This window comes from Dermacentor albipictus, chromosome 4 (genome assembly GCF_038994185.2).
Source record: "Dermacentor albipictus isolate Rhodes 1998 colony chromosome 4, USDA_Dalb.pri_finalv2, whole genome shotgun sequence".
Lineage (NCBI taxonomy): Eukaryota > Metazoa > Arthropoda > Arachnida > Ixodida > Ixodidae > Dermacentor > Dermacentor albipictus.
This window is the reverse complement of record NC_091824.1, coordinates 38,076,443-38,090,392: the sequence shown is the minus strand read 5'-3', so window position 1 is coordinate 38,090,392 and position 13,950 is coordinate 38,076,443. Positions and strand designations below refer to the sequence as shown.

The following is a 13,950-nucleotide window of genomic DNA, read 5'->3' as shown; positions in this document are numbered from 1 at the left end:
CTACTCACCCCTGCCCGTATAGTGCTGTGTTCATGTCATATTGCAAATTTTGAAGTTTGTAGTTTGGTAGGTACAGCCGAACCTAGATATATGGAACCCACATATAACAAATGATTGTCTATAACGAACAGCAATAAAATGCTCTTGAAATTTTCATATATATATATATTTTTTTATATTGAATTACCTATATATTGAACCTTCTTGTGATCCACTTCAGATTCGATATATCCATGTTCCTTTATATATATTAAACAAAAATTGAGGCAACTGACTTGTTTACCTATGTGGGAAGTGTGATGAAATCAGTAGGTCGACTTGGGAAATGTTTGAATCAACGCAATCAAGCAACGAATCAAGCAACGAAATGTTCGATTATCTGACCCTGACACTCCTAGCTTTCCCGAAACGGTGCTTTCAGGCAACGAGTGCTACGCTGTGTCTGGCAGTTTTGGTGCAACAAATCGAAGAGGTCCATTGATGCATGGTACGTGCTCCTTGTGATTTCTTCTTCCTTTCTTTTCATCACCCAGCTGCCCTTACCACCTGGACATCGACAACAAGAACTGTGCCTTGGGAGAGTGTAGAAGGCTTGGGTAAGTCCGGCCAAGTGTCCAACCATACAGTCACAAGTGCATGCCTGGTGCTGTTGAAGTAATAGCTGCGCAAGATTGAGTTCTGTGACGTAAAAGTGTGCGTAATTTTTTTGTTGATTCCATGCCACGTATTGACTTGCACAGCAAGCCGCCAGTGGCCCTTTGTTTTCCTGTTGGGTGCATCTCGCTTGTGATTCTTTCACATAGACCTGATCGATATTCCTTTTTCCACTGATGTTACCATGTATGCTTACAAGAAATATTCGATATAAGAAAGGTACCCTCTTTACTAGGAAATAGGCTGAACACAAATACAGGTCGACCCCTACATGTTGAGCTTGCCGAGAAACAAAATATTATAATCTGAATATATGTTGACCCATATCAGAAAGACAAACTTTGAACTAGCATACATGACTACAACTCGAATAAAGAAGGTTAACAGAGGGGCCCGATTTTTATTAGTCATATCACAAGAAGCCAACACTGACACCAAGGACAGCATAGGGAAAATTACTTGTGCCTAATGAATGAAATAAAGAAACGATAAATTAATGGAAATGAGAGTGGATGAAAAAACAACTTGCTGCAAGTGGGGAACGATCCCACAACCTTCGCATTTCGCGTGCGATGCTCTACCAATTGAGCTACCGCAGCGCCATTTCCCCATCCACTTTCTTGGGTATTTATGCTTCCTAGTAGAACCCTGGAAATGTTAGCCAGCGCCACCACTCAGAAACCTTGGCGGCGGATGTCGAACATCCTTTCTGCCGCAGGCGTCACGAGAAAGTGATCTTAAGAGTAAGGATCAACGGTGAATATCTCGACAACCTTTGTTTTGCAGATGACATTGTCCTGTTCAGCAACACTGGGGATTAAGTGCAACAAATGATTGAGAAGCTTAACTCAGAAAGTGCAAGAGTGGGGTTGAAGATGAATATGCAGAAGACAAAGGTAATGTTCAATTGCCTGGCAAGGAAACAAGAATTCACGATTGCCAGTCAGCCTCTAGGGTCTGTGAAGGAGTATGTCGGCATACTTCCAGCTCTCTGGTACACTTGAACTCGAGAGGCATTGGCTGTATAGGGCCGCAAGCTTATCAAGCATAATGTCTCTGCCATCTTTCATTAAATCCACTGCTATTCCATCTTCTGCCGCTATTCCCGGGGACATGTCTTGCAAGGCCCTTCCAATTTCATTGCTGGTTAAGGCAATGTGCTTTTGCGGCTTTTGCGAGGCTTTTATTGGGTTCCAAAATTGTGTTGCAGTGGGCCTTTGATTCTTTCCAAGTATGGTGGTTATTAGCACCAACAACCACCATTTCATTAACATTTTTTCCCTCCCCTATGGTCTCATTGCTCTAAATTCTAGTCTCTGTAGTCATCCTGCAGTACAAGTGAAATCTCAATGTAATGAATCTCAAGGTACCAACTGCCGTGGTGGCTTAGTGGCTGTGGTGTTGTGATGCTAAGGACGAGGTTGTGGGGTCATCGTGGCGGCCACGTTTCCAGGGAGGTGAACTGCAATAACGCCTGTGTGCCATGCATTGGGTGCACGTTAAAGAACTCCAGGTCATCAAAATTAATCCCTCACTATGGCATGCGTCATAATCAGATCGTCATTCTTGCATGGGATTAGTGGTGACTGCGGTGTTTCGAGGCCTCGTCGCAAAAGCGGTTTACAAGTTCATTGTTGTGAGGTGCACAGAAAAAAGGATTAAATTTGTTTGGTGTTCTGAAATTCATAGCATTGAAACATTTCTACATTAAGGTAATGGGCTTCTGTCGGGGGATTTTTCGAACCATTGTTAGTCTGGAAAAGTTGTTTATGAAATTCGTAGTTATGAGATTTCACTGTAGTCACTCTGTAACTTTTCTTTGCTAGGTTCATGAGAGCCATGGATCTCCTTAGCACCTGGACACTTCAGTGGTCTGGACATGCCAAAGAAAAGAATGATTACGAAGGGCTCTACAAATCTGTTTGAGGAAAGATAAAAAACTGCTCAACAGAGTTCTATTGGGGGAACGTGGATCATCCCGCTATGACAGTTAGGCTAGTTGTTCGCTCTTCGAAAACTACTTGAAAAGTATTGAATGTGCAATTTGCTTCTTGTACTATTGATTAATATTTGATTTAGCCTCTAAAATGAATACTCACACACCCTTTTAATACCTTGCTTGGAGGAACAGCTACATTTGCACCATCAACGTTGATCCCTCTTGTGGTTGTGCAGGTACAAAATGTCAAATGCCCTGCTCAACGCATACCGGATCGAGCGCTGCATCGACTACCAGCATCTCCCACCGAGGTTCGACCCATCGCTCAACTTCGAAGTCTCCCAGATGAACCTGGTGGGTGACTTCACTGTCTTTTGAGCTGGTGGTATAGAAGCAGATGATGAATGCATTGAGTTGCATACGAGCAATGTTCAACAAGAATATGAATGCGACAAAGCCAAGAAAAGCACAGGAGGACATTGACTGTTCTGTTAATTGAAATGTAAGCATTTGTACTGCAATTCTTCGAAGTGGAAATGTAAACTGCTTTTAATTTACATGTAAGAACAGGGAAATTGGGTGGTTTCTTAAATTTAATTTATACATTTCTGTGGGACTACGTCCAAATTTCAACATAAACTGCTTTTTAATAAAAGTGTACAAAAAAAAAAGTTTTAATTGAAATGTATGCACTTCAATTAAGTTATAACATATAAAAATGCACAGGTAATACCCCTATGTTTTGCTTGGTTTTATTGAAGTCTGTTGACTTCAAAGGTGGCTAGTAACAGAAAATTGGGGCCCCCTCATTTCTTTTTGTTCGTATAAACAGTGTTGTTGTTTTACATTTTCTGCTAGATCTAGGGCACTTTTGCCTTGTGTAGCAGCAAACATCCATATTCAGCAAGGAGTGAATTTTGAATGCTGTTTTTCTTAGTAGACTAAAATCTTTAGCAGATCACAGTGCATGTGGGATAATGTTTCCTTGCATAAATCCACATAATTTATGCCAACACCTTTGGGAAGGCATTGCTAGTTTTCGTTTAACTTTTTTGGCGTTTTAAAGGAGTACTGACGTGATGTTTATTTTTTTACTTTCAATCTTTTTTTATGCTTCACGAAGGTGCTGGACCCATAACGTTCGCAGACTTGTAAACATTCTTTGTACATTTTGAAGGAACTAAGAATCGATGTACACTGAGGACAATTAGAAGCACTCACGTTACGGATGAATTGTTACGGTTCCGCAGGATTCCAGTAGTAACGCACAATGAGTATGGTATGGAAACGATACTCGAGTGAAAATCTGTTTGACCATACCCTCTGAAGTCTTCCGTTGGTGAAAGAATGCCAGCGAGATGATTGTTTCGAATAAGTTTAGTGCTGAAAAGTTCCTGTAGCAGGCAAAAATGAGCAACAGCAATGCAAGTGATGAGGTCACTGTGATCTCCAAACAATATGTTGCCTGTCAATGTCTGCTGTCCCATGTGTGGGTTAACGGTGGATTAACGTTAATAAAGCACACATGTATCTTTCAAAAGACGTCTGTGAAGGCTTGGGCAATATTAAACAAGTGCCATACCACTTCCGCCCCCCTCCTGGTGTCCTGTCTGGATGATTTGATTAGCAGATATGTACAGTAGAACCTCATTGATGTGATCCCGTTTTGTACAATTTTGCGGCGGCAAACATTCTGGACCGAGAACACAAAAACATACCAATACAGTTACGCCTCTTGTTTGCCGGGTAATACATTCCGGGAAAACACGATATTTCTGTGCCAACATGCTGAAAGGTTGCAGGATATGGTTTCCGGCCGCTGAATCCCTCGGAAACAAGAAAAGCTGCGAGGCACGCACGATCCAGAGCAGTAGGTGAACGCAACAGCAGCTTCCCCACAGTACTCGCCAGCCCGTGCCCCTTGAAAATGCCGCTACGCGTTCGGTTTCCTATTCCGGTACTATCAAATATCTTTGATGGTCCTTGGACATCGCCACTTGCGGCTATCTATCGCTGCCAACGCATTGTGATAAGCATTTTCACCTATAACTGTTTCACTGTGAGTGTGACGTAGTAGGAAGCATGTTGCACACGTTTAATAGGTGATGACCCAAACGCGCTCGGTTTGCTCGGGCCCTACGACCTCAACACGCGTCAGCATCTTGTGCCACAACAATTCTCTCCGAGTGGGCATGTCAGAACTTCCCGTCAAAAGGCTCCACCCAAAGAAGCTTCTGACCTAGGCTGACTTCGAGGAGTGCAAACGTAAGCTTGCCAAAGCCACAGAAAGAGTGCGCGTCTTGAGCAGCTTGGACCCTACAAGATCGGGTAGTGTTGGCGTCTCATGCTGCAACAATTTGCGCACCGCTTTGCATTACGTACATAAGTCAGCTACAGTTGAGTGTGCCAAATTTTTTAATGACCTCGGATCGTACGTTTTCCCAGTTAGTAAATGTTTTTTTCTTGCTTTTTATTCCTAAATGTATGAATGAGGTTCTGCTGTATTAGTCATTGAGATTTTCCTTAGCAAATTTTCAGTGGACTCTCCAACAGGTTTAGCAGAATATAAGAGCTTTATTTGGAGTGTAGCAAAGTAAATGAGCAGGTGATTAGTAAATGAAATCAAGTTCATTGTCTTCGTTAAAGGCAAAAGGTTTGAAAGAAGAAAGAAAAATGGAGAGAGTGTGGTCATTTTGTTTGACATACCCATTTGCTCATGTGGTTTGGTCAAGGGGTTGACTCGAGTATTTTGCTAATACTGTGGATCGTTCTGCCCCTATGCTTTCTCAACTCAGAAGCCAGTTCGCATGGGTGCGTCGCGGCGGCCCCTTGGGGCCAGCGGAGACCATGGCTCGTCGTATTACCAGCGGTCAAGCGCTCCGGCACCACCCTTGCCAAGGGAGACCAGGCGGGTCGAAGACTACTACGCCGAACAAAGGGTATAAAGGCTCTTCCGTAGTTTTGCGGAAACTGTGCTATTGCTACGTGCAGGGACACTGCAGACAGGGTGTCGAATCGAACTGGGACTGAATAGAAAAATTGGAGCTAAACCATTATTTGCAGCCAAACAGAGACCCAGCTACGGTGGCTAGGTGTGCGGTTGGCGCTTTGCTCGTTCCTGGCGACAAGCGTGGAATCGCAGTCAGAGGCCCGTAGCAAGCGGCACGTGTTGTTGTGCTGCTGCGGCCATATTACAGTTCAGATGCACCATATTTATCACTGTATTTAAAACTGAAAACTGTCTTCACAGTGACGCTGCAGACAGTTAAAGATTACTGAATGCAGCGGAGCGCTGTCACTTGTGAAGGTAACGTGCTTGCCTCGTCCTTTGCTTTGCGGTTCGAGAGGCAAAAATATAGAGCTCTTAACGCAGCTTTTGTTCTGTAAACATGGTAAAATGGAGTCTACGAAGAGCAGCACAAATTCTGCACATGACGAAATAGCCCTTCATCAATTCTTATAAAGGGAGAGCTGGAGTTGAAATTTGTTTGAATCGGTATATAGGTGCTGTGTGTGTGAATGTAATTTGCACAGGGGATACAGTGCAGTCCACTTATAACAATACCACATATAACGATATATATCGGTTATAACGATGAGTCGACACGAGAGTGTCATTTTATGCATTAGGTCTATGGGGAAAAAAAAACATTTATAACGATAGGTTATTCACCGCATATTGGATATAACAATCAAAATTTTGCCGTCTAGACGGCGTTTTCCGTGCCAAATAATCGTAACATTTGCTTTGCTTAGTTCCTTGAAACGAACGATGTCGAGACGAGGCGATGTTTACCTTCGTAAGTTCGTATCTGCCGCCATTACAGCGCAGCGCGTCCTGCCCCGCCCGCGCACTGGAGAATAGCTGAGTATGTGCAGCGCGCCACAAGATGGTGCTAGCTGCTTCATGCGCGTCGGCCACAGTCGCTCCAAAAGAGAGAGAAAGAAAAAAAAAGTGACAAGCAAAGCGGCGCGGTGGCGCCGGTCCCGCGTCTCTCGCGATAGCAGGCTGACGCCACCGAAGCAGCGTGCAACCAACGGTTGCACGCTGCAAAGTTCGAAGATGGCACCGACAAAGCGCAAAGCTGTGTCGTTTGACATGAAGATAGATATTTTGCGGGACTCTCAATGCAGCTTCAAGGTGAGCGTCCTTGTGAAGAAGTATGAGCTCGCTCAGTTAACGATATCAACCATCTTGAAAACAGGGAGCACCGCGATTGTGAAGGCAGGAGCTATCAGCGGCCATGCCGATCAGCGGAAAAGAGTTAGAGACCCTACCCTTTGTATGCCGATGTTGAAGAGGTGCTTTACCAGTGGTTCATCAACAATTGCTTCAAAAAGTCGGGCTTTGTGCGCAAGGACGAACTTCCCCGACCCACTGAGACCAACACGGTGGAAGCCGCTGACAAAACCGAGTTCTGGGAGCTCGTTCCTACTGGTGACACAGGTGGTGCGTTGAAGGAGGAGTTTTTGAATGTAGACCGTGCTGCCTCATTCTGCTATGAGGTCACCGACGAGGTGATCGTCGAAGATGTGCTGTCTCGACAGACGGCAAAGTTGTGCGACGGTGGCGACGGCAGCAGCGACAGTGACAACGAGATTGACAGTTGCTCCTTGACCCCGACCTCGATGTCCACACAAAGTGCACTATCGTCGATCGACTCCTTAATTGATTTTATGCATGCTAAAGGATTGCCGCCAGTGTTCGCGCAGCAGCTGGAATCCATGCACACCGCGGTTGTGAAGCTGAAGCTGCCGCAAAAGCAAGTGCAGATTTCGGACTATTTCGGTGCGCCTAACCCTTGACACGGTCATTGGCGCTAGAAATAAAGTTTGTTTTTCACGGCCTACTTTCTACATCATCTATTCTTTAGAGCAAGTAGTGAATTCGCAGCTGCAATGGTATGTTCCGTGCTTTTTTTTTTTTTTCATTGCAGTCCAGATATAGCGATAATCGGTTATAACTATCATATTTTTCGTCTTTCTCGATATCGTTGTAAGTGGACTGCACTGTATTCGTATTCCACACAATGCGTAATGAAAATGACTTGATTTGAAGTAATGTAAAATACAATTGAATAAATATTGATGTTCGCCGAACTAAACTCTCTGGCTTTGCTTTTTTGCCTGTATGGTGCTGTTATAAACGAGATGTGTGGTAGTTTTGTGTTGAGCTGTACAAGTTTCCAAATAAGTAAACCTTTTTTGCCAATAGAAATGTGGTTTTTTTCTAAAAAAGATATGTTTCTTTGTTTGGTGATTTATGATTAACTGAATGATCTATGATGAGAGTAGCAGCTTGTAGCATATGCAAAATAATAGTTCGGACTCTTGATGGCTGTTTACGTATATATAAATGTAATAGGTAGGGGTGTGCGAATGTTCGAGAAGTTCTAATATTATAGAATATTATATTTTTAATGTTCGTGTTTGATTCGGAAAATATATATTCGAATCAAATCGAATATATCGCTTGCTATGCGGGAGCAGACACTGTTGTTAGCATTTGTTTCTATCTAATCTAATCTAAGAATACTGGGGCAATTTCGTGCTGCTAGCAAAACTTTGCCTGTAAAGCACACTTGGCCACTATAGGGCCGTTTATAGTCGCGACGTAACGCCTGCGTGCGCACACGCGCACGCTACGTCACGTTGGCGAAAACGACCCCTCTATAGTCGGGCGCACCGGCGCAGCCAACGTAACCGGCGGCTTCCAACGCGCCCCGACAGGCCCGGCGCCGATATGGCTCCTGAGCCATTCGCGCGTCGAAGTCGGCGGAACTCTGGCACCACAACGCATTGTGCGCGAAGAAAAAGGCGCCAACACAACTCCGCAGACGGCTTTTGCGGACGGCGTGCGACTTGGTGAACCTTCTGCGCATGCTCCGAAGATAGCAGCCTACGGCGCGCGCGTTGAAGTATAGAGGGGATCGCATCTCGGCTGGCGCAGTGCAACCGACGTATCGTGACTGACTGCGAACGACGCTCGCCCGTGCGCCGATAACGTGGGACTATAAACGGGCCTTAAGCGTATAAACGCTGCGGGAAAGCGAGTCTCTCAGTACTAAGGGGCACAAGTTTGCGGAAAGCGAGGGTACATTTTTTTTTTTTTTTTTACAGCGCTGTCCCCAATTCTGAGCTTACTGCTTGACAGCAAGTGCGATGAGTGACAATGGGCACAGAGTCAAATGCCTTCAATTTTATGGGCATTTTATGCGGTATAATAAGGTGCAGTCTGAAGAGGACTGCTAGTGCGAATTACTAAAATTTCCAAGCTAACATGAGCCAAATACACAATGCTTTAGTATATAATGGGTTAGTAGTCTAGATGTTTAACTTTGACAATGTAATTGGAATATTTAAAAATAACAAGTTAACTCAACTTGCTAATATATCACGTGCATATCATTATGCACTATATGATTCAATATTCGAAGCCAAGTATTCGTATTCAATTCATATTCGAAAATTGTGATATTAGCACACTGCTAAAATTAGGCTTATTCTGAGGTCCTACGTGTAATGAGCAACGCCAAGCATTTGAACCACCTATAGCCTGAACAGAAACGTAACACTGCATCACAGCATTCGGAATACATATAGCATAGTGTCAGGTGCTTTTTCTTTTCTGGAGTTCACAGGTTAGCCAAGTTCTTGCTCATCACAGTGAAGTGCAGGGGAGCCATTAGCTTGACGATGCTGTTCATATGTTCGATTTTGTGCTGCTCACAAGTGACCAGTCCAGAATGCTTGAACTGGAAAAAAGACAAAATATGCCAGCTACATGGTATGCTGTAGTCGTTTCCTTGTGAACTGTGAACGCTGCACTTGAAGGTGAATTTTATTCTGCTATGTGACTGTTGATATCTGTCGTTGCACTCACAAAACGTCTCCAAGCTTCTCAAACAGAATTAATTGGTTGACTGCCTTTGAACGGGTTCACTTCCTTGCTTGTGTACAATACTTGTTCTTCACTTGTTCAACATGCGTCATTTTCATTAGCATCTTATCAATTGCTTGAAGCGTGTGCAAGCTTGGCTCACTGTCTCTTCAGGGAATGCTTTAGCGACCAGCATCCCATCGAAGTCGTGCTCCTTCTTTGTGTGGGAGTTTTCTTCTGCTACAGTGTTGATTACCATCGAAGGAACAGTGCCATTCATTAGGCGCAGATGCATCCTTGGAAGAAGAAGAACAAAACTTTATTTGTTGAAAAAAAACTTCGTTGCCCCTGAAACGGGGTAACGCCGTGTGGTCGGGCCCCTATTCCAAGGCACCGCTGGCCCTCGCCATCCTTTCTGCCCTGCGGACGAGCCTGAGCTGATCCCCAAGGGCGGAGCTGGATAGCAATGCCTCCCACCTCGCTCTCGTGTTATTATCTTCTTGTTCTTCTGTGTGAGCTGTGCACTCCCATGTGATGTGGTAGAGCGTTGGTGTGCTCCCACACCACGGGCATATGTCCTTGTATGCTGTTGGGTAGTATATGTGCAATTTATGTAGGTTTATGTATGTGTCTGTTTGGAGTCTGCGTAACGTCGCTGAGTCCATGGCTGAAAGGTTCCTATGCGGGGCTGGGTAGAGCCTTCTGATTTCCCTGTAGTGCTGCAAGATCGCTTGAGAACTTGGATCGATGGGTGTCGGGTCCTCCACCATGTTGCCATGGGCAGCTCGGCAATTAGTAAAACCTCGAGCCACCTCATCTGCATGGAGGTTCCCAGTAACACCCTCGTGTCCCGGGGCCCATGTTATCGTTTGGGTATACCTGACGTCAAGGTCTCTGTTGATTTCGGTAAGTATCCGGCATGCCCTCGCGCTGATCTGTCCCCTCTGATAGTTTCTACATGCGGCCTGAGAATCTGTGACTATTGTTAGTGGAGCATTGCGCTCTATGCCTTCTCGTATAGCTAAGGCGATGGCTATCTCTTCGGCTTCTAAAATGGTTGCTCGGGAAACGGAAGCACAGGCCGTGATTTTCCCTTTACGGTTTACGACAACTGCCACCATGTTCTTTGCGTTGGCCCGATATGGTGAAGCATCCGTGAATCGTGCAGTGTCCGAGTATTTTGTCGTTTTGTCTATGTATTCTGCTCGAGCTTTTCTCCTTCCTGCGTGTAATGTCGGATCCATGTTTTGTGGTATTGGTGATACCCCATACAAATCTCTAATATGGCAGGGTAGACCTTTGGCGTTTTGGTGTATTTGTATGCATCCTCCAAGGCCGACTCTTAGGAGAAGAGCTCTGCCGACTGTCGTTTGCGCTAATCGACTCCTCTGCGCTATGAGTTGGGCCTCAACCAGCTCATGAAATGTATTGTGGAGGCCGAGGGCTAGAAGCTTCTCATTTGAAGTGTTGCGTGGCAACCTCAGGGCTGTCTTATATGCCATCCGTATTATTGTATCAGCCTTTTCTTCTTCCTCCCTGTTCATGGTATGGTAAGGAAGGGAGTACATTAGTCTACTGATGACCAGGCTTTTCACCAGTCTGAGGGTGTCTTGTTCCCCCATTCCTGTCCGATTATGAGCCACACGGGCTATCATCCGGTTAATTTGTTGCGTTGTTTTTCTGATCGTGTTTAAAGTGTGTAAACATCTGGCATTAGATTGCAGCAACATCCCCAACACTCTTACTATTGACCTCTCAGGAATAATTTTCCCATCCAGCCTGATCTCGAGTTTGAGTCTCGGGTCAGTTCTTTGTTTTTTTGTTTTTGTGAGGCGAATGAGTTCCGACTTCTCCGCAGAGCACTGGAGTCCTCTTTGTTGCGTATAGTTTTCTATTATATTGGCTGCCCATTGGAGCTTTTCCTCCTTCTCTCCCAAGTTGCCCTTGGTTATCCATATCGTTATATCATCCGCGTATAGGGAATGGTGGACGTCGGGGATTTCTTGGAGTTTTTTAGCTAGTCCAATCATGGCTATGTTGAAGAGAGTAGGCGAAATCACCGCACCCTGTGGCGTTCCTTTGTTGGGAGGATGGATGACTTCAGATTCATCATTTCCTACTTTTATAACTGCTGTTCTCTGGTTGAGGAAGCTTCGGATGTACTGGTACGTCCTTTGACCGCAGCTGGTCTCTGCAAGTCCATCCAGTATCCCTTTGTGACTTACGTTGTCGAAGGCCCCTTTTATGTCGACAGCCATGACAATGTGTTCTCCGGCCTTGGGGACGTTCGTTAAGACTTCCTCCTTTAAAAGCAGGAGTATGTCCTGTGTTGACAGATGTGGTCTGAAGCCAAACATGGTATCAGGCATTAAGTTGTTTTCTTCAAGGTGACGTTGGAGTCTAGTGTTTACTAATCTTTCGAACACCTTTCCTAGGCATGATGTAAGAGAGATGGGCCTAAGGTTGTCTAAAGTAAATTTCTTCCCTGGTTTTGGAATCATGATTATCACAGCATGTTTCCATTGCTGTGGTATCGTTCCTTTGACCCAATGATCATTTATAAAGTTCGTAAGGGCTGTTATGGCTTCATCATTCATGTTTCTAATCATGGCATTTGATATTTGGTCTGCCCCTGCCGCTGTGTTCCGTTTTGTACTGGCGATTGCTGCTTTAACTTCTGCTACCGTGAAGAGTTCATCCATTTCTGGGTTTGGGTGTCCGATGTAATCAGCTTGGTATGGGGGTATCGGGGCTTTGTTACCGAAGCATTTTCTATGGACTGCCTGTAGGAGTTCTTCTTTTGTGCCTGGGTACGAGTGTAGCAATCGCTCCAAGTTCTTTTGTCCTTCGCGTCTGGTTTTGAGCGGGTCGATCATTCCTCTGAGGATGTTCCACGTTTTTGCGGTCCCTAGGGTTCCATTAAGTGATCCACAGAAGCGTTCCCAGTTGGCTGTTGTAAGTTGATTAGCATATTCCTCGGCCTTCTGGGTTATTTCTTTGATTTTCATTTTGAGTTTGCGGTTGCATTTCTGTCGCTTCCATCTTTTGGTCAGGCTTCGTCTTGCATTCCACAGATGCAATAGGTGAGGGTCCACTTCAGGTGTTTTGTCTGTCCTGGTGATGGTTTTGGTATGTTTCTGCTTTATATTTCGTATGCATTCGCACCAATTATCTAAATCGTTTATGTCCGTGGTATGTTCTTTAAGTGATTCTCTGTACGCCCGCCAGTCGGTTATTTTAGCTGTACCTATTTGTTTACGGATTTGAGCTGTGCGGATTGTGGTGCTTATAATGCAATGGTCACTGCCTAGATTTTCGAGGGTGTTGCACCACTCCGCATTTGGACAATTTTTGGTTATTGTTAAGTCCGGACTTGTGTCTGCGGAGATACTATTCCCTGTTCTTGTTGGCATTGCAGGGTCTGTTAGAAGTGTCATGCCGAGCGCTTCTATTTGTCCCATGATATTTTTGCCTTTATTGTTCTGGGTTGGATACCCCCAGCTTGAGTGCCTGGCATTAAAATCCCCAACTATCACTAGAGGTCTCCCCTTCGCCATTTTTGCGGCCTCTTGAAATAGTTTGTCGAACGTTGCTCTTTTCTGACTCGGCGGGCTGTAGACATTAATTATGAAGGCACTCTTTCCTCTGGTGCCTTTATATGTGATTTCGGTTATTATATGCGGAATGTCCGTTCCTTCTATGGATTTGTGACATATTGCCGTTACTTTCTTGTCCACCAATGTTGCGACCTTCCAGTTTTCACCTTCGGTATTGAAGGTTTCGTATCCCTGTAATTTTGGGTTTGTTCCGGCTTCTTGCAATGCAATGATAGCTGGTGATCTGTTTTGTGTCATCACCAGCTGCGACAGTTGTCCCATTTTACGCCGGAACCCGCGGCAGTTCCACTGCCATATTTCGCACTCTTCGGAAGCGTGCTTTTGATGTTTAGGCATTGTGTGTCGCCTGGGTCATGGCCGACAAGCCTGGCCTGTTGTATACTTTCTCTGCCTTTTCTCTTATGCTGCTGCCTGTGGCATGTTTTCTCAGTGCTTTCGTAAATTCTATTTGTTGTGCCTGGATTTTCTTGTCCAGAGCTTCTAGTTTTCGATCTACCTGAATCATCACCTGCTCAACGATTGTGGGTATAACTTCTTTTATGGTTTCTTTCAACATCGACAAGGTAATTACGGTGTCGCCTTCTAAATTCGGTAGTTTTTGTCCTTTCTGTCCTGTCTGAACTGGTTTAGGTTCTCGTTGTGGTTGCTGCATTTGTTGCTTTTTCAATTGCCTATTTTCTCTTTCTAGGTCTCCTATTCGCACTCGCATGAGCTCTAGTTCGCGTTCTAGGCGTGTGAGTTGTGTTGTTTGGTGTGGGGGTTGGGAGGCGATTGCTGCCCAGCTCACCTTGTTTTTGCCTTCTTTGTTCACAGTCTTCTTGCTCTTCTGCTGTTGTTTTGTTGTTTGGCCCCTCTCTTGG

General features: G+C 44.9%; 1 protein-coding gene across 1 annotated transcript in view; it reads left to right on the top strand.

The window, feature by feature from the left end:
• LOC135916752 (protein maelstrom homolog) overlaps positions 1-13,950 on the top strand; it is a 65,105-nt gene that overhangs the window by 13,247 nt on the left and 37,908 nt on the right. Inside the window, exons 8-10 of the mRNA XM_065450200.2 lie at positions 534-596; positions 2,830-2,947; positions 5,389-5,532. Of these exons, the coding sequence (XP_065306272.1) occupies positions 534-596; positions 2,830-2,947; positions 5,389-5,532 (325 nt within the window). The remainder of the gene's footprint in view (positions 1-533; positions 597-2,829; positions 2,948-5,388; positions 5,533-13,950) is intronic.